General features: G+C 44.0%; 1 protein-coding gene across 1 annotated transcript in view; it reads right to left on the reverse strand.

The window, feature by feature from the left end:
- Nucleotides 1–19,436, reverse strand: part of LOC137521091 (calcium-activated chloride channel regulator 3A-1-like) — an 81,199-nt gene that overhangs the window by 11,215 nt on the left and 50,548 nt on the right. The window contains exons 9-11 of the mRNA XM_068239876.1: nucleotides 13,212–13,318; nucleotides 12,047–12,265; nucleotides 7,980–8,250 (exon numbers count right to left, since the gene is read on the reverse strand). Of these exons, the coding sequence (XP_068095977.1) occupies nucleotides 7,980–8,250; nucleotides 12,047–12,265; nucleotides 13,212–13,318 (597 nt within the window). The remainder of the gene's footprint in view (nucleotides 1–7,979; nucleotides 8,251–12,046; nucleotides 12,266–13,211; nucleotides 13,319–19,436) is intronic.

The following is a 19,436-nucleotide window of genomic DNA, read 5'->3' on the forward strand; positions in this document are numbered from 1 at the left end:
GCTGCTGCTGGGTTAGCGTTGCCGCGTGGTCCCTGTTTATTGAACCACTTATCTTTATTACATTTATGACTGCATGGTGGTACAAAGCATGCTATCCGCACGCTTCTTGTCCTCATGCAAGGCCTGGGTTTTTGTGTCTCAAAGCGTGGCCTTCTCCTCCTGCGCCACCCTCCTCCTGTTCCATCACGTGTGCTGCTGCTGGGTTAGCATTACCGGTCCCTTTTCCTGGAACCTCTTATATGTATTACATTTATAACTGCATGCCGACAAAAAGCATGTTACCTGTGCAAAGAAAACAGACATTTCCCGCATTTAAAAGACAGTTTTCCCTTTGAAACTTTAAAATCGATTTTCTCAAAAACTATAAGCTCTTTTTGCTAAATTTTTTTTTCCTCTTGTACCCACTCCCAAGGTGCACATACCCTGTAAATTTGGGGTATGTAGCATGTAAGGAGGCTTTACAAACCACAAAAGTTCGGGTCCCCATTGACTTCCATTATGTTCGGAGTTCGGGTCGAACACCCGAACATCGCGGCCATGTTCGGCCTGTTCGGCCCGAACCCGAACAGCTAGATGTTCGCCCAACACTAATTGTGTATACAAACATGATAAAAGGCATCAAAGTGAAATTGCACAATCGCTAATCAACAATGTTCATGCTACAAAAGGCTTTAAGTAATTAAATATTATTCGTTCCCCCCCCCCCCCCCCCGTGCCTCTAGTGTAACCTACTGTTACCCAGGAGTGTATCTGGGTAATATAGAGCCTATGGCAAACAGTCACAGCCCCCTTCCCCTCTGAAAACAGCATCCTTTCTCGCATACATGTGTTATGGTTGCCTGTGTTTTTTGGCTCAGGATGTTGCTGAGAGGCTATCTTCCCCAGATAACTGAATTAATCTGGTGTGAGCAACTGGGAGGCACAGGGGCAGGCATGGGGCGCAGCACAGGGGCAGGTATGGTTCATATGGTGCTGTGGTGCCCATGGCACGAGCCATGCCTGTACCCCTCTAGATACTCCTCTGCTGTTACCCTCTGTCCTCTCTGTCCTCCTCTTGTCCTTCTGATCTCCCTCTTATCTTCCTGTGCTTCCTCTGTGCCTCCTGCTCTACTTCTCTGCTCCCCTGTGCCTCATCCTGTGTTTCTATGCCTCCACTGAAGGTCTCCTGTCCTTCTTTATTAGAATAAAAATAATGCTTTAACCTGCGAGCAATGTGATATGCCTGAACCTTTGTGGAATCTAAACATTGGATGCTGTGCTTGTTTATTCAGTTGCTGCTCCATTAGCAGATAATGGAATCATGGATCATCATTATACACAAATGTAAATAGCGCTGTGACATCAGGCACAGGCACCCTTTCACCACCACAGTCCTTGGAAGCAAGTTTCTAGGGGAGAAGGAAATACAGCATTGAGGGTCTCCAGTATAAAATTCTGCTGGGGGATCCCAATGTAAAATTTGTACTGATGCCTCTGGCTCTGTGGGGTCAGAGAAAAATGGCGCACAGCACCATTGTTTAAAAATGGCGCCAAATAGAAAACATAGCCTTAACATTATTGAGCATTATCAATGTTTAATTATGGACTGGTGCACGGAAGAAAAACGAACTGAAAAGTAAATAATGGCGCAGAGGGTATAGGATTCCTTAACGTAAATTATCCCTAGCTAATACACAGCACTGTAAACTCTAATTAACTCTAAAACTTAATACACTGTGACTGTTATGTGGCATATCGGTAGTTATCATTGCCATAGAGGTACACAGTGCTGTAAACGCTAATTAACAATAAACCTTAATGAATACACCGTGATTGTTAAGCGGCATATAAATAATAATTAGAATCATAAATTAAAAAAAGTATCATTTTTATTTCATTTTATTAGAAAATAATATATATATATATATATATATATATATATATATATATATATATATATATATATATATATATCGGAAGAGAAAGAAACAATATGAGGCGGCATAATTAAAATAACGTAACGTACAGTTAACAGTAAATAACTTTAATAAGGAGAAGGACTGCAAATGTGTGCTCCATCAAGCATTACAAATAGCACACACTGTAGTACAGAAACTAAAAATAAACTTTCAGAAAACCATTAAGTAAAGATCGGTAGATTTATTAATGTCAATAAAAAACGTTATTTAACATTTTTCACTGGTATAGTCAAACAGTGTAACATGATTAAATAGCATACATAATAGTTAATGAAATGAAACGTTTAAAAAAAGTGTAAGGTAGTGAACGTTCCACCAGGCATTACAAATCAGATTTAGTACGGCAAATGAAAAAAACGGTAAGCACTTAGAAAAGTGAAGATTTCAAAACCGTATTTAACGTTTTATAGTTTTAGCTAAACGTTAAATAACAGTAAGCGGCCAAAAAATAGCGGCATCACCGTGCGCCATTATTCATTCGCGCCATTTTTGACTGGACCCGGCTCTGTAGCTATGCCACTGCTTACTTCCTCTTCCTGTGTAGGATAAATTATGAAGATGATGTCACTCTTTGATTAAACTTCCTATTTAATCAAAAATGTTTTTATTCCTGCAGGAGAAGCCATAAAGAAAACAGAAAATGATTTCTAATTTTCTTTAAAGATTTCTCAGACTGAGGACTGTTAACTGACACAGAATTTGTTTCCAAGCAACTTTGGTTGAATGTTCAAAAGGTGTGGCTTTTACTATTTGCAAACCTGGTTGTAGAGCGGAAACCAGATTAAAGTTTGAATTCCAAGATGAGTTTTATTAGTATACAGAATCAGTAAATGTAAACAGTATAAATGCACCCTTGTTAAACAGCAAACTCTATCAAATGGCTGCACCTGACACCATTTATATGCAGATAAATGCTTTCCTGATTATAAAATTTAGTTAAGGCTAGGGAAGCATGTCTCAGATTCTGACCTTCATCAGAGCAGCATTTGAGAGCTGTGTGACCTCCCTCCTTCTCTGCTCACTTTACACCAATGATAGCGACCTCCACACACCCAACTCTGGTTTCAGACTCTGTTCCAGGTTTCAGTTTCACTTTTGCACTTTTGCATTGAAGTCTATAGCGCCAACTTTTTGTGTTAATTGTGAAGCCCTCAAACATGCAATTTGTGGCAGTGTCACATGTGGCAACATTGCTTTTTGTAAAGCACAGCTGAACTTAAAACTGTTGCTTCTTCCAGCCCCCCCAGTCTGTCAGGTCCCTCAGCATCCTCCTGGGTCCCCTCCATTCTCCTGCTGTCAGCTCTAAAATCCTTAGCAGTTTTGACTGCCACTCCACTGCACATGCATGACCCTTTCTGCGCACGCTCCACCATCAGACTCCTCTCACTGGGAGTGTTCTTTGCATGCGTGGTTCATTCTTTTGAGAACCACGAGAACCACGAATATGCAGTTACCCCCAGTGATGGGAGCATAATTGTAAAGCATGTGAGGACTAAGGGGAAAATGTCAATGTAAAAAAAAAGACCTTGTCATTTTTGAGAAAATGTATTTTAAAGTTGTTGTAGTTCAGGGCTGTCGACTCCTGTCCTTAAAGGGATACTGTAGGGATGTCAGGGGAAAATGAGTTGAACTTACCCGGGGCTTCTAACGGTCCCCCGCAGACATCCTGTGTTGGCACAGCCACTCACCGATGCTCCGGCCCCGCCTCCAGTTCACTTCTGGAATTTCAGACTTTAAAGTTTGAAAACCACTGCGCCTGCGTTGCCGTGTCCTCGATCCCGCTGATGTCACCAAGAGCGTACTGCTGAGGCCCAGTATGGTCTGTGTCTGCGCAGTACACTCCTGGTGACATCAGCGGGAGTGAGGACATGGCAACGCAGGCGCAGTGGTTTTCTGACTTTAAAGTCAGAAATTCCAGAAGTGAACTAGAGGCGGGGCCGGAGCATCGGTGAGTTGCTGCGCCAACACAGGATGTCTGCGGGGGACCATTAGAAGCCCCGGGTAAGTTCAACTCATTTTCCCCCGACCCCCCTACAGTATCCCTTTAAGAGCCATATCCATGCCAGTGTTTAGGATGGACAAAGAAATGGACAAATGTGCTCTACATAATAAACCACACCTTCCTGATTTAGTCACATCAAAAAGGTGTGTGAGGACCTTGGCCTTTTACGGGACTGGAGTTGGACAGCCCTGTTGTAGTTAAACAGGAGTTTGAACCTGGCAGGCATTAGATTGCAGTTGTTTTTGCTATTTATGTCAGTGATATTTGTGGGAACATGTAAAGAAAAGTAGGAATTCCTAGATGGTTTTTTTTTTAGAAAGGCCTTGTAGTTTTAGAGAACTTTTTTTTTAAAGATAGTAGTAGCAGGAAAATGCAATTTTGTAACATGATGTGCTTGTTACTTTTGAGAACATGTCAATTTTTTTTAAAGACCTTTAGTTTTTGAGAAAAATAATTAAAAAAAAATTGCAGGGCATTTTTAAACCTGGGGGAGTTACATTGCAGTTTTTTTTGCCATGTATGTCAAAGTCATGAATGGAAACGTATTAAAGCATGTTTGTTTGCAGAAGACCGTGGCGTTTTTGTGAGAATCGGTTTTAAATTCGTGGTGGGAAAAAGTTGTTTTTACAGATTTCAGTGTTTTTTGCCATACATGTCATGGTTACTTGCAGGAATAACCATGTCATTTTAGAGTTGTTTCAAGAAAAATGTGTTTTTAAATCGAGTGACATAAAAAAAATTATAAAAGACCTTTTAAAAAAAATATCAATTTTAAAGTTGCTGCAGAAAAATGCATTTTTAAATATGGTGAATATTATAATTCAGTATTTCCTTGCTGTCTATGTCAGAATTACTTGTGGAAAATGTCAGTTGAAAAATGGTACAAATACTTGTATGCAAATTTATGTAATTTTTTATGCAAATTTATGCAGCTTGAAAATGGAGCAATCAAGTCCCACCCAGGTTTAAATTGATAGGTCCATTTTAAAGCTGCATATATTTCCATAAAAATTTGAATAGATTTGCATAAACTCGGGAATATTTGCATCTCTTTGATTATGCCTCGTAGGAACATGTAATAAAAAAAATTGAGCATGACGTCATTTTTGAAAAATCAGTTTTAAAGCGGTTGCAGGAAAATGCACTTTAACCACTTGCCGACCGCACACTCATAACGTGCGTCGGCAAAGTGGCAGCTGCAGGACCAGCGACGCAGTACTGCGTCGCCAGCTGCAGCCTAATTAATCAGGAAGCAGCCGCTCGTACGAGCGGCTGCTTCCTGTCAATTCATGGCGGGGGGCTCCGTGAATAGCCTGCGGGCCGCCGATGGCGGCTCGCAGGCTAGATGTAAACACAAGCGGAAATAATCCGCTTTGTTTACATTTGTACGGCGCTGCTGTGCAGCAGCGCCGTAAGGCAGATCGGCGATCCCCGGCCAATCAGCGGCCGGGGATCGCCTCCATGTGACAGGGGACGTCCTGTCACTGGCTGCACAGGACGGATAGCGTCCTGTGCAGCCCAGATCTCCCGGGGGAGCAGGTAGGAGAGGGAGGGGGAGGATTTCGCCGCGGAGGGGGGCTTTGAGGTGCCCCCCCCCCGCAAAATGCCAGCCAGGAGGAGCGATCAGACCCCCCCTGCACATCATCCCCCTAGTGGGGAAAAAAGGGGGGCGATCTGATCGCTCTGAGTGCCCTTTGATCTGTGCTGGGGGCTGCACAGCCCACCCAGCACAGATCACCTAAACCAGCGCTGGTCCTTAAGGGGGGGTAAAGGGTGGGTCCTCAAGTGGTTAAAACATGGTAGATCGTGGTGATTTTTGCTATGTATGTCAGGGTCTCTTGTGGAAACATATGAAGTAAAAAAAAATGTAATAAATTGATTTTAAAGTTGTGGCAGTAAAATGCATTTGTAAACCAAGTAGGAAGGGGAGGAATGGAGGCATATCTTCTCTATGCTTCAATCTACAGTAAGATTATCTCTGAGTCAGTTGGTGAAATTTAAAGTGATGCTACACATTTAAATATGCATTTGAAAAAAAAACAGAAAGGATGCAGTCCCCTCTCCCAGCCGCTGTGAACGCCTTGTACCTCAAGCAGGCTAGTATTCTCCAGTGAGTTCCGAGCTCACAAGCATGTGCCATGTGGAATCAGGTTTGACAAGTCCTCCCTTCCTCTACAGAACACCCAGTTCAAAGTTATGCACAAGGGGCTCATGCCCAACTCCAGTGCCCAAGGGATGATTTGGGGTGTCATTTGGAAGCCCCCTTAATTGACAATAAATATAATTATATAAATGACCTCATACCAATATCCTTTAGATCTTGACTGAAGAGCCCCCCAACACATGTCTGTATGTGTCACACCTGCTGTAATACTGAAAAGGACCCGTGAAAAAGCATCTTCCAATCTGCCTTCTGGGCTTCCCACTAGTCCATTGATTTGGACCTGTGAAAAATCTTGCTGACATCAGTGTAACACTGAGAATTCCCAGGGATGATTCAAATATGCTTTTGCTGGGACTCCTCTCTATTCTGTATAATACAGAACGTTGAGAGTTTCCCACCAAAAGCATCTTTGTATTTCTTTAATTTCTATTAGTCTGTTGAACTGACTAATAAGAATCCCTAAGAAGATAGATTCAAATATATTTTTGGGTCTTTTTTTAACTTATCTGCTTTGATTAATCCACAAATTGAGGGAACTCTGGCAAAAGCATCAAATTTCCTATTGGTCTGTTGAACTGACTGTAAGAATCCCTAAATGATCAATCAACTTTGCACGCATTAGTACTTCACTGTTGAGTTGGGCACAGGGTGAGCCGAATGACAGCTCTCCCTGCTGCCACTCAAATTCCCATTGGAGTTAAATACTATTCCCCCTCTAAGTCATAGCAACTTGGAGAAGTAATTTGGGGTCCGGTGATCGGAACCCCAAATTACGCTTGCATGCGGTGTGCACTATAGCACAACCTGCTTTGCAATGAACCTAAGCCATTCCAAAAACATATTGTTCAAGCACATAATACAAATGTGTACTGTCACTAAATCTTAGAAGTTTCACTAACTGATTTGGGGCAAAATTCTATTGAAGTATGGGGATAATATACAGCGCTTTGAGTCCCCAGGGAAAAAAGCGCTATATAAATATTATTGTTATTGTTATTGTTAATAGTAAGCAAAAATATTCCCTCTCCAATTTCCTTACCAGGTTTACAAATGTGTTTTCCTGTCAAAAACATTCATGAAATATTTGCTAGTGAAAGTGGAGGTTACTGCCCCTGTGCATGCGGAAGTAGGCACTGAGGAAAACTTATGGTGGATTTTGGAAGGCCCTTTAAAAATAACGGGATTCCTAGACCATCAGCTACATAGATACATGGTGTTATTGTTGACCCCATATCTATTTAAAACAAAGTGTTAAGTAAAATTTATTAAAAAATAATAAATTATAAAAATTCCTTTTTTTTAATCCTTACACATTATTTTTTTTTAACTGCAGCCTTCTTTCTTTTTCTATATAACTCTATCTCCTGCAGTAAACTTTTTCCTTCATTTTTCTTTCAGGCTTCCTATTAGTCCATGATTTGGACCAACTGGATATAAGTAGGAAATTTCAAATTAGCACCCTGGAGGAAAATGCAATGTTTGAACTTGCTGCCAAAAATTCTATTGAATGAACTGATCCACTGAACCATGCTATAGTTCTGATACTGCGATGCTTGCACCTTTGGCAATACATTGCCTCCCACCCGGTGCTCACTCAATTACAGCAGCACTAGCAAGTAAGAAACTTCAATATGCAGTCCTTTTTCTAAGTATATTCATCCCTTTATGTACTTTTATCCACTGTTATACTGTCAGATTGTTGTACTGTAATCATACATTGAGCAAATACCAAGTCAAATTCCTCCTAAGTCCTGAACAGTCCAAATGCATTTGAGTGAGAAGCTGCGCGGCTGGTTCAGACGCCCTTGTTCAAAAAAGTTTTGTTTTTGATTTTGTAATTAAGTCCTATGTTTACCTGCTCCATTATCACTGAGTGTGACAACAAGCTCTTCTCCAGATTCTGCTTCGATGACAGCTGTGACATTTGCTCCCAGCACAGCAGTGTAGCCCAGCTTCACCTCTACAGATATAGTAAGTGGGTGTGGAAAAGTGACAGTGTTGCTGATCTTGCCAGCAGAAACACGCAAAAGTTCTGCCAATTTCAATGATGTCCGTGAGGTGACAAAGACACCAAGCAGCTGACTGTCATTTAAGGTGTTTGTGATGTTGTACGTCCAAGTGCCATCCTATACAAAAAAAAATATACAGAGCTTTTATATTTAGCATAGTCAAATTTTATTGAATACAAACAGTTTAATGAAGACATAATGATATATTAGTGAAATAGATTTTAAAAGTATGTTTTCTGTCCGGGCTAGTTCACAGTGCTCAGTTGCACTGCAGAATAATTCTGCATGTCAACTCACTGCCCATACAATTCTATGGGCCTGTTCACAAAACAGTGTTGTAACTGACTCACTGCATGCAGGCTTTCAATTAGAGTGGACCCGAGCTCTTGCAAAGAACAGGGTGAAAAGTGTTCATTCCACATAGAAATGCTGTAGAAATCAACTGCACTGAGCTGTGTTTGTTTATTCAGCTACAGTTGAGTGTAATGCCTAGTACACACCATACAATTTTCACATGTCTTTCTGCTCCACTTTGAGTACTTCCTGTTTTCTGTTGGATTAACCTCCTTGGCGGTATTCACGAGCAGAGCTCGGGCTGACTGACACATGTCAGGAGCGGTAAGCCCGAGCTCTGCTCGTGTAGGCTAAAATCAGTGGCTGCAGCTATTTCCTGGGTCCCGCGCGCGATCAGCGCTTGTCAGCGGGACCCAGGCTTCTTCCCCCCGGCCGCCGGAGTCCGCATTACCTTTTGATCTTCCGGGACCCGGCGGCCAATTAGCTGGGAGGATCGGCGGTGCGTCGTGACGTCGCGGGCGGCGAGAAGGCATGGGGAGGGTGGCTGGAAAAAAGTGCCTGCAGCCAAATCCTGGGTCCCGCGCGCGATCAGCGCTTGTCAGCGGGACCCAGGCTTCTTCCACCCGGCCGGCCGGAGTCCCCATTACCGCTCTGATCCTAGGGGACCCGGCGGCCAATTAGCTCAGCCGATCAGCGGCAAGTGACGTAGGGGCAGCGTAGGGTCACAGGGGAGGGAGGGAGGGAGGGAGTATAAAAAAAATTAAAATAAACAGTTCTGATTGGCCCAAAACAGCATTGTATTGGATACAATGGGATTTTGTATCCAATGCAATGTTGCCTTTTGCTTCCTGGATTGCTGAGAGGAGTTGTGGCTGTTGAGCTGGAGAGGAGCTGGCTGTGATTTGTGAGTGCTTATCTTATCTGATTTCTGCCTACCTGTTACCGATTTTTGCCCGGACTTTGACTACTCTTTCTGCCTTCTGCCTGGATTTTGATTGAATACCCGTTGCCGATTTTTGCCTGGACTTTGACTACTCTTTCTGCCTTCTGCCTGGATTTGATTGATTACCTGTTGACGATTTTTGCCTGGACTTGGACTACTCTTTGCCTGCTGCCTGCACCGACCTCTGCCTGGATTTACTATGGCATCATCCTCCAGAAGGCGTCTCACCGCGGAAGCGCTGGCGGAGTTGGAGGACAGCGATCTGCAGTCACTGGCGGACTCCAGTGACAGCGACGCACCTGGGGATCTGTCATCTGACCCAGATAGCGACAGCGACTCCATCACCAGCGAAGTTAGTGATGTCCGGGTTTGGTGCCCCATCGACCTTTCTCAGGCTCCGCCACCGCCCCCACGTTTCCCTTTTACTGGGGAGCCTGGCCTGAAGAAGGAATGCGAGTGCAACCCCCTGGCATACCTGCAGCTTTTCTTCTCGGAGGCGGTTATTGAGAGGATAGTGGAGGAGACTAATCGCTATGCGACCCAACAATTGGCTACTCCTCAAGGACCCTTTTCCAGAAGCAGGACCTGGGAGCCGGTAACAGCAGCGGATATTTGGCTGTTTTTGGGCCTGATCATTCTGCAGGGAGTGGTGGGGAGGCCCCTGCAGAAATGGTACTGGAGCACGAATAAGATCATTGCAACCCCCTTCTTCGGTACAGTTATGTCCGAGTACCGTTTTTCCCTTATAATGAAATTTCTCCACTTTTCCAACAATAAAACTTTTGATGAGTCGACTCACCCTGCTCCAAAACTAAAAAAAATCTGGGAGGTCTACCAGATGGTGGTGGAAAATTTTAGGACCACGTATGTGCCACAGAGGGACATCAGCGTGGACGAGAGCCTGATGGCCTATAAAGGGAGGCTGAGCTGGCTCCAATATATTGCTTCAAAGCGGGCCCGCTTTGGGATAAAATCATACACGCTATGCGAGTCAAGTACCGGATACATCTGGAATACTATTTTGTATACGGGAAAAGGCACAACATTTTGTCCCAGGTTTAGCGAGTTTGGAGTGGCGACATCGTCTGTATTGTCCCTTCTGGAGCCTTTGTTGGACAAAGGCTACTGTCTCACCACAGATAATTTCTACACCTCCCCTGAACTGTCTGAGATTCTTATAAAGCATAAGACTGACATCTATGGCACTGTTAGGCCTAACAGGAGGGAGATGCCGTCGGCCTTTGCCAAGCAGAAGCTGAAGACTGGGGACATAGCTGCTTGGCAGAAAGGGAAGATGTTAGCCCTCCGGTGGAGGGACAAAAAAGACGTCTGTCTCCTCTCTACTGTTCATGACACCTCCACTGTCCCCACCAGAACGAGAGGAGGAAAAGATATTGTAAAACCGCAGGTCGTGGTGGAGTATAACCACACCGTGGGTGGTGTGGACAAAGCTGACCAGGCGGTGACCTTTTATCCTGCTGTCAGGAAACAGCAGAAAAAGTATTATAAAAAGATTTTCCGGCACCTACTGGAACAAAGCATTTGGAATGCATACATTCTGCACAAGCAGGGAAGTGACAGGCCAGTGACGCACGCTGACTTCATCTGGAAACTGTGCGAATGTATCTGTCTAAGGTACCAGACTGCATCGGGTGCCAGAGTTGGACGCCGTGCCTCTTATGTGGTAAATCCGGAGCGCCTCACTGGCCGTCATTTTATGGAATACATTCCACCAACTCCCCAAAAAAATGCCCCAACTAGGACATGTCATGTGTGCTGCAGCAAAAGCGACGAGAAGGGGAAAAGAATCAGGAAAGAATCACGATTCTACTGTCCAGACTGTGATGTTGCTCTGTGTGTTCCTTGCTTTAAAATATACCACACACGGGAGGTGTATTAGGAGTATATATGTACATACTGCATAATCTGCTGCCTTATTTATACAGTTTTATTTCAGATTATTGATAAATTTATTTACTTCAACAATTTTGTGTTCCTGACTTTTATTTATATGCAGAATGTCTACCACACTTTTATTCTGATGTATTTTGGTGAGTTAACCTCCCTGGCGTTCTATTAAGATCGCCAGGGAGGCTGCGGGAGGGTTTTTTTTAAATAAAAAAAAAACTGTTTCATGCAGCCAACTGAAAGTTGGCTGCATGAAAGCCCACTAGAGGGCGCTCCGGAGGCGTTCTTCCGATCGCCTCCGGCGCCCAGAATAAACAAGGAAGGCCGCAATGAGCAGCCTTCCTTGTTTTGCTTACATCGTCACCATAGCGACGAGCGGAGTGACGTCATGGACGTCAGCCGATGTCCTGACGTCAGCCGCCTCCGATCCAGCCCTTAGCGCTGGCCGGAACTTTTGTTCCGGCTGCGCAGGGCTCGGGCGGCTGGGGGGACCCTCTTTCGCCGCTGCAGAGCGGCGGCGATCAGGCAGCACACGCGGCTGGCAAAGTGCCGGCTGCGTGTGCTGCTTTTTATTTTGTAAAAATCGGCCCAGCAGGGCCTGAGCGGCGACCTCCGGCGGTGATGGACGGATATATTCGTCCATACCGCTGAGGAGGTTAAGACTTAAAAATCGGAGGCGTAAAATTCATGAAAAAAAATGTACCGCTTTTGACTCCTAATTCCTGACAGAAATGCACCGCCAAGGAGGTTAAAGGATCTGTACTTTACCTGAGCGGATCCAGGGATGTTCAGATAAGAGATGTGTGATACATAGTCATGTTCAGGTTGTATGTCACTGGATCCTGTTGGGTCCTCAATCACAACAGCTGGGGGCTCAGAGGCCTGCCAGGTTATAATAAAGGTAGTGTCATTTCCCACAGTCCTGTCTAGAAATACAGAACCATAAAGATGGTCTCCAGGCTTTATGAACTGCTTATTGTTCTTTATCTAAACACAAAAAAAGGAAAAGATTGAATGCATGCATAAACATACAAGAGAAATAATACAACATAATCGCATGTCCATTAAAATGTTCTTTCTTCCTACGCTCTTATTTACCATTAAAATGGTTCTCCCATCCCCTACGCCCACCAACCCAAATATCCACAAAATCCAACTGCACCCCAAAGCGCTAGTGATACCACACAAGGCTTTTCAGCTGGATCTTTTTTGAAGGAACCATAGCATAACTACACCATAGCGGTAGTTCGCAGTTTTTATATTTTTCTATCTGATTTTTCCAACACATCTGATCAGATTTAAATGGAAAAATTTATAATTTTTTTCTCGATCGAAAAAAGTTTATTTTCAATTTCTTATCAAATTGATTATTTTATTAAAAAAATGGGAAAATGTATTAATTTGATTGTATCATAAATGGTCACCAGTCTCTTATTGTGCACACAGTACTGATCGTACTCCCTCTTTTGCTGCAACTGGAGGGTGCGGGATTATGTTATCCTCTGTTCTGATAAATGACATGATATAATGGAGAGGTAACAGTAACATAGGTCACAACACAGCGCTGCGTAATATGTTGGCGCTTTATAAATACAACAAATAATAATAATAATAACATATGGATTTCACAGATGAAGCACAGTTGCATTGTGAATTGCCACTCATCCTCCCACCTAGAAGGCTGAATTGCGAAGGATTGGGTGGCAACTGGGAAGTTGGAAGCCAGCCCTGATGCAAGACTTGGACAGAAGGTCATTATACACCTACAGAAAGTTGGAACACATTTAAAGCAATACCAATCAATAAAACAAATTCTTTTTTTTTTTTTTTTAATATTTATCTTTCACAAATCCCCCCAAAAAAATCTTGAACAGGGGTACATAGGCGGTATGTGAATATATTTTCAAATTGAAATACTTAAAAAATGTCTCACCATTACAAATGTTTCTGCAACACTTCCATATTTAGGTGATATTTCCATAAAAGCTTTAATTAGGTTGTGTGAATCCACTGAATCTGAGGCGTAAAATGTTGACCCTCCTAAGATAAAGCATATTGACAGTCAAGACACAAATAGGAAGCAAATAAAAACAAAAGCTACCGTTTAATCCCGCTATGCAGCTTTGAATTCAGCTAGTTTAATCACTTCCCAACCAGGGAAAGGGACACTAACCATACAATTTTTTAAATATCTGTTCAATTCAAGAATTGCAATCAATTTTTCTGACTGATTGTAACATTTCAAAAATATGACTAATGTACCTTACACATATGTTCAATTTTTCCCCAGTTAGGATTAAAATGATTGGAAACTCTGAGAAAATGACTAGGGTGTGTATATCAATAAAAAATTCAGTCAAATGAAAAAAAAAAAAAGCTTTTGGGAGATCTGATCATATCGGATTTCTGTAAAATCGGATCATTTTATTTTATCTCGTGTGTTCACCTTAAGACATGCCCCTGCCACACCTTTAACCATACAACAATTTTTCAAAACCACGACCCTCCCATCCCCTATACAGTTTCCCTGTGTCCTGTGGTTTCCCCCTCCCCCCTATGCAGAAATTGGCACACTGAGCGATGGTAGGCAAGTTATTTAAAGAATAATCACAGCACACATATGTATTAACGTATATAAATAAGAGTAAACAGCACTACATGAAGAGTTATGAATATATTAAAAAAGAAAATAAAGACTAAAATGAGCAAAATATTAAATACTTTATTTCTGGCTAATACTCCACATATACCGGTAAGAAATGTTAACACATTGCTAACCCCTACAAAGAGCATAACTCTAGTTCCTGAACTGTAAATGCATAAAATCATACAACTAACCCTAATTAAGGATCTTGTACCACAATACGGGTAATTAATAAGAGCAATAACACAGATGAATGCAACCAATATGATTGATACAGATAGAGTTTTTAGCACATCACTGCAAGCATATACTGTGCACACATGTTGAAAGATAAGATGTCCACCTCTCTATTTACATGGTCTGCAACCAGATAGCCAGTACAGAGAACGCTATCTCTAAACTTCAAAAGCGTTCCTTGCTAAGCCTGCTGTTTACCTTGGGCTATGGATGAACTGTGGCATGAAGTGTGAGGGAAGGAAACACAGTGTTATATGAAGCATGTATCATAGTGGTCTCTGCAGAGGCTCTGGGCAGTGAAACGGTTAACTGCAAACTCTCCTGCTCTGTGAAGAGGTTGGGACGTTTGCCCAGTGCCGGGGGACACCAAGACACAGCCTGCAAATCGTTAGTGTTATGGCAAAATCGTGACAGTTGGGACATATGCAACTAACTAAGTGAATCAAAAATATGCAGAGATCCTGCTGGCTTTGAGGAATGTCAGCTGTGGGAGCACCAGAGTCCCTCAGAGTAATCCACCAACAACTGAGTGTGCCGAACATCGCAGCCTAGGTATCACATTTGGCAGTGTGGCATGAGAAGATGCAACCCCTTCATGGCTCTCTATTGATATTTTAAATAATATATAATATTTTGAAATGGGAACAGGGACTCAATATTAGTCTTGAACCGGAGGACTTACTCTGTTTGTGAAAGTTCACCCCAAACTGCTCCATGAGCGTGTCCATAGTAAAGACTTAGTACGAAATGCTTCTGCAATGATATTTAACACCTGTTTGGTTAGAACATTTTGACCCTAGGACTTATGCTGGGCATACACGGCACGTTTTATGCGCCGGATCGAGCCAGCTGGCCGGATCAGCTGGTCGATACACGGTACAGAAACGTACCGTGTATCCCCAGCATAACAGATTATGTTTTAAAGCATACGGACAAAGGGGTTCATTTTTGCATATACGGTGGTCCTGTGCCAAGGCCCACAGATTTTAGATAAGGGTATACCAGGTGGTATACACCACCACCAGATGAAAAATTCTAAAATCACCAGAAGTTGCTCTATTGGGCTTGAAGCCCCCTGAAGTATCAGTATAAACGAATTATTGACAATTTTCTTGCAGCGAAAAGAGTAATAGCAAGTTCCTGGAAATCTTCTGCACTACAATTTCCATTATTCAAATCAACCCTGAGTCATGACCTATGCTTCAACAGAATGAAGGCTATCTTAGATGACACTTTACCTAAATTTGATCAAGTATGGAAACCCTACTTTCTTAATTACTAACACTGGACTCCAGGTTCTCAGCAGGTTACATATTTGAAAAGGCCTAATGGTCTGCAGCTGGCCTTTATAGGCTCCTTCTTCCTCTTTTTCTTCCTTTCTTTCTCACTTTTTCTTTCTTTCAGTCTTCTTGATCCTCTCTCCTAGCAGGACATGTTCCTGGATTATATGTTTGGTTACACTGGGGTGGGTATCCTGCCCCCAGACATTGACTTATAGGAGTTATGGCAGTGGAGGCTCCAGCTTCAGAATTTTGGGGGGGGCTCGAAAGGGGCACAATGGCTGGCTGGCGGGGCTGAAGGGGGGCGACAGGAGTGGGCGTGGTCATGACATGTGGGCGGGGCTAACTGTAATGTAGTTGTACCAGCTAATGTAGTTACATAAAAAATAAATATGAAGTAAATGCACGTAATGACATACAGCCTTTCAATAATAAATGCACGTAATGACAGACAGCCTTTCACCAGTAAATGCATGTAATGAGAGACAGCCTTTCAATAGTAAATGCATGTAATGAGAGACAGTGTTTCACCAGTAAATGCACATAATGAGAGACAGCATTTCCCCACTAAATGCACATAAGAGACAGCCTTTCACCAGTAAATGCATGTATTGAGAGACAGCCTTTCACCACTAAATGCACATAAGAGACAGCGTTTCACCACTAAATGCACATACGAGACAGCCTTTCAACAGTAAATGCACGTAGAGACAGCGTTTCACCACAAAATGCATGTAATAAGAGACAATGTTTCACCAGTTAATGCACATGACAGACAGCCTTTCACCAGTAAATGCATGTAATGATATAGATGTCCCCAGTATATGTAGCTGGGGGTATGTGTGCCCAGGATATGTAGCCTGGGGTATGTGTGCCCAGTATATGTAGCCGGGGGTATGTGTGCCCAGTATATGTAGCTGGGGGTATGTGTGCCCAGTATATATAGCCGGGGGTATGTGTGCCCAGTATATGTAGCCGGGGGTATGTGTGCCCAGTATATGTAGCCGGGGGTATGTGTGCCCAGTATATGTAGCCGGGGGTATGTGTGCCCAGTATATGTAGCCGGGGGTATGTGTGCCCAGTATATGTAGCCGGGGGTATGTGTGCCCAGTATATGTAGCCGGGGGTATGTGTGCCCAGTATATGTAGCCGGGGGTATGTGTGCCCAGTATATGTAGCCGGGGGTATGTGTGCCCAGTATATGTAGCCAGGGGTATGTGTGCCCAGTATATGTAGCCAGGGGTATGTGTGCCCAGTATATGTAGCCAGGGGTATGTGTGCCCAGTATATGTAGCCAGGGGTATGTGTGCCCAGTATATGTAGCCAGGGGTATGTGTGCCCAGTATATGTAGCCAGGGGTATGTGTGCCCAGTATATGTAGCCAGGGGTATGTGTGCCCAGTATTTGTAGCCAGGGGTATGTGTGCCCAGTATTTGTAGCCAGGGGTATGTGTGACCAGTATTTGTAGCCAGGGGTATGTGTGCCCAGTATTTGTAGCCAGGGGTATGTGTGCCCAGTATTTGTAGCCAGGGGTATGTGTGCCCAGTATATGTAGCCAGGGGTATGTGTGCCCAGTATATGTAGCCAGGGGTATATGTGCCCAGTATATGTAGCCAGGGGTATATGTGCCCAGTCTATGTAGCCAGGGGTATATGTGCCCAGTATATGTAGCCAGGGGTATATGTGCCCAGTATATGTAGCCAGGTGTATAGTTGTCCCCAGTATAGGTAGGTAGGTCTTACCATAGGTGTCCCCAGGCCAGAAGGGGTGGAAGCGGAGAGAAGAGGAAGCCATGTGGACAGCGGCGGAGAAGGGGGCCGTCTCCCCCCTTCCCTCACCTTGGGGCTCCCACTCTCTGCCTCGCTCCCCCCTCAGATATCAGCGGCTGGCTGGTCAGAAGACTTCCTCTCTTCCCAGCGTGGGAGAGAGAGATCGATCTGTGCGCCGCTACTCTGGTCTAGACTAGACCAGAGTGGCGCACAGATCAGCTGTGCTGGGAAGAGAGTGAGTCTTCTGACGCCAGCCGCTGCTATCTGAGGGGGGAGCGAGGCAGAGAGTGGGAGCCCCAAGGTGAGGGAAGGGGGGAGACGGCCCCCTTCTCTGCCACTGTCCACACGGCTTTCTCTTCTCTCCGCTTCCCCCCCTCCTGCTGCTCGGCAGCCCTGCGGAGGGGGGGCTTTTGCAGGGGCTGACAGCTTGTCAGCTGGGGCTTAAGCCTGGGTAAGCCCCAGTGTAGCGCCGCCACTGAGTTATGGTAACTATTGACCTGATTAAAACGATCAGCTGTCCTGAATAATGGCCCTTAAAATATACAAGGTTTATGTTACTATTTGAATGTGGACTTATCTTAGTGCACTGGAATATGATGCAGTGGTGCTACTGGTGCCCAACTGTATTATTTGTGAATGTTTCGCCATTTGTGTGGGGCTATGCATACCTTATGCTCCAAGGTCTCATATGCTTTGGCTATGTGCTGTTATCAGGGCCGGATTACCGACCAGGCAACAAAAGCAGTCGCTTGGGGCCCCATTCAGAGTCAAAGGGGCCCCATTAGCACATAAACCAGCCCTTGCCATCCTGTCAGCGGTGGCTGGATGGTATAATGGTTAAAGGGACTCTGAGCAGTGCAGTAACTATGGAAAGATGCATATCATTTTAAAGCTCTCTTTCTCCTCTTTCCAATGATATCTAAACGGCTGCTCTATGCCTTTTAGTTTTCGATATTTTCGCGATTGAAATCGCGGCCACAGGACGACTTTTCTCCAAAGTCAGCGGTGGCTGGATGGTATAATGGTTAAAGGGACTCTGAGCAGTGCAGTAGCTATGGAAAGATTCATATCATTTTAAAGCTCTCTTTCTCCTCTTTCCAATGATATATAAACAGCTGCTCTATGCCTTTTAGTTTTCGATATTTTCGCGATTGAAATCGCGGCCACAGGACGACTTTTCTCCAAAGTCAGCGGTGGCTGGATGGTATAATGGTTAAAGGGACTCTGAGCAGTGCAGTAACTATGGAAAGATTCATATCATTTTGAAGCTCTCTTTTTCCTCTTTCCAATGATATATAAACAGCTGCTCTATGCCTTTTAGTTTTCGATATTTTCGCGATCGAAATCGCGGCCACAGGATGACTTTTCTCCAAAGTCAGCGGTGGCTGGATGGTATAATGGTTAAAGGGACTCTGAGCAGTGCAGTAACTATGGAAAGATGCATATCATTTTAAAGCTCTTTTTCTCCTCTTTCCAATGATATATAAACAGCTGCTCTATGCCTTTTAGTTTTTGATATTTTCACGATCGAAATCACGGCCACAGGACGACTTTTCTCCAAAGTTGGCAGCTCGATTCAGCACAATGCAATGAAATATAAGGAACCCAGGGGGATATAATTACAAACATCATGCTGGTAGGTGTGAGGATGTAATGAATTAGTTGTGGGTATGCTTAAAGGCATATCCACAGGCACTGCTTGGAGTCCCTTTAAGGGCTCTGCCGCTGACACAGGAGACAAGGGTTTGAATCTCAGCTCTGCCTGTTCAGTAAGCCAGCACCTATTCAGTAGGAGACTGTAGGCAAGTCTCTCTAACACTGCTACTGCCTATAGGGCGCTTCCTAGTGGCTGCAGCTCTGGCGCTTTGAGTCCACCAGGAGAAAAGCGCGATATAAATGTTATTTGTCTTGTCTTGTCAAATGATGCTGTGCGCTGCTGATTGTCTTCAGAGCCAGGCTCTCCTCCTAGGTCCCCCTCCTGCTACTGTGCGCTCTGCCGCTGCCCACTCCACCCTCCCTTCCCACAGAGAACCACAGCTGCAGCAAGAATGATAGCAGCAGATGGCAAACGCTCACTCACCTATCCATGATCCAAGCAATAGAGATCCCGTCATCTGAAACTCATCTGTCTCTTCTACAGTGCAGCCGCTCGCTCTGAACTTCCTGATTCTCAGATCAGACATGAAGTAGGAAGTAGTAATAGTAGTAGTAACAGAGCGGCAGCACTC

This window comes from Hyperolius riggenbachi, chromosome 6, assembly GCF_040937935.1.
Source record: "Hyperolius riggenbachi isolate aHypRig1 chromosome 6, aHypRig1.pri, whole genome shotgun sequence".
NCBI lineage: Eukaryota > Metazoa > Chordata > Amphibia > Anura > Hyperoliidae > Hyperolius > Hyperolius riggenbachi.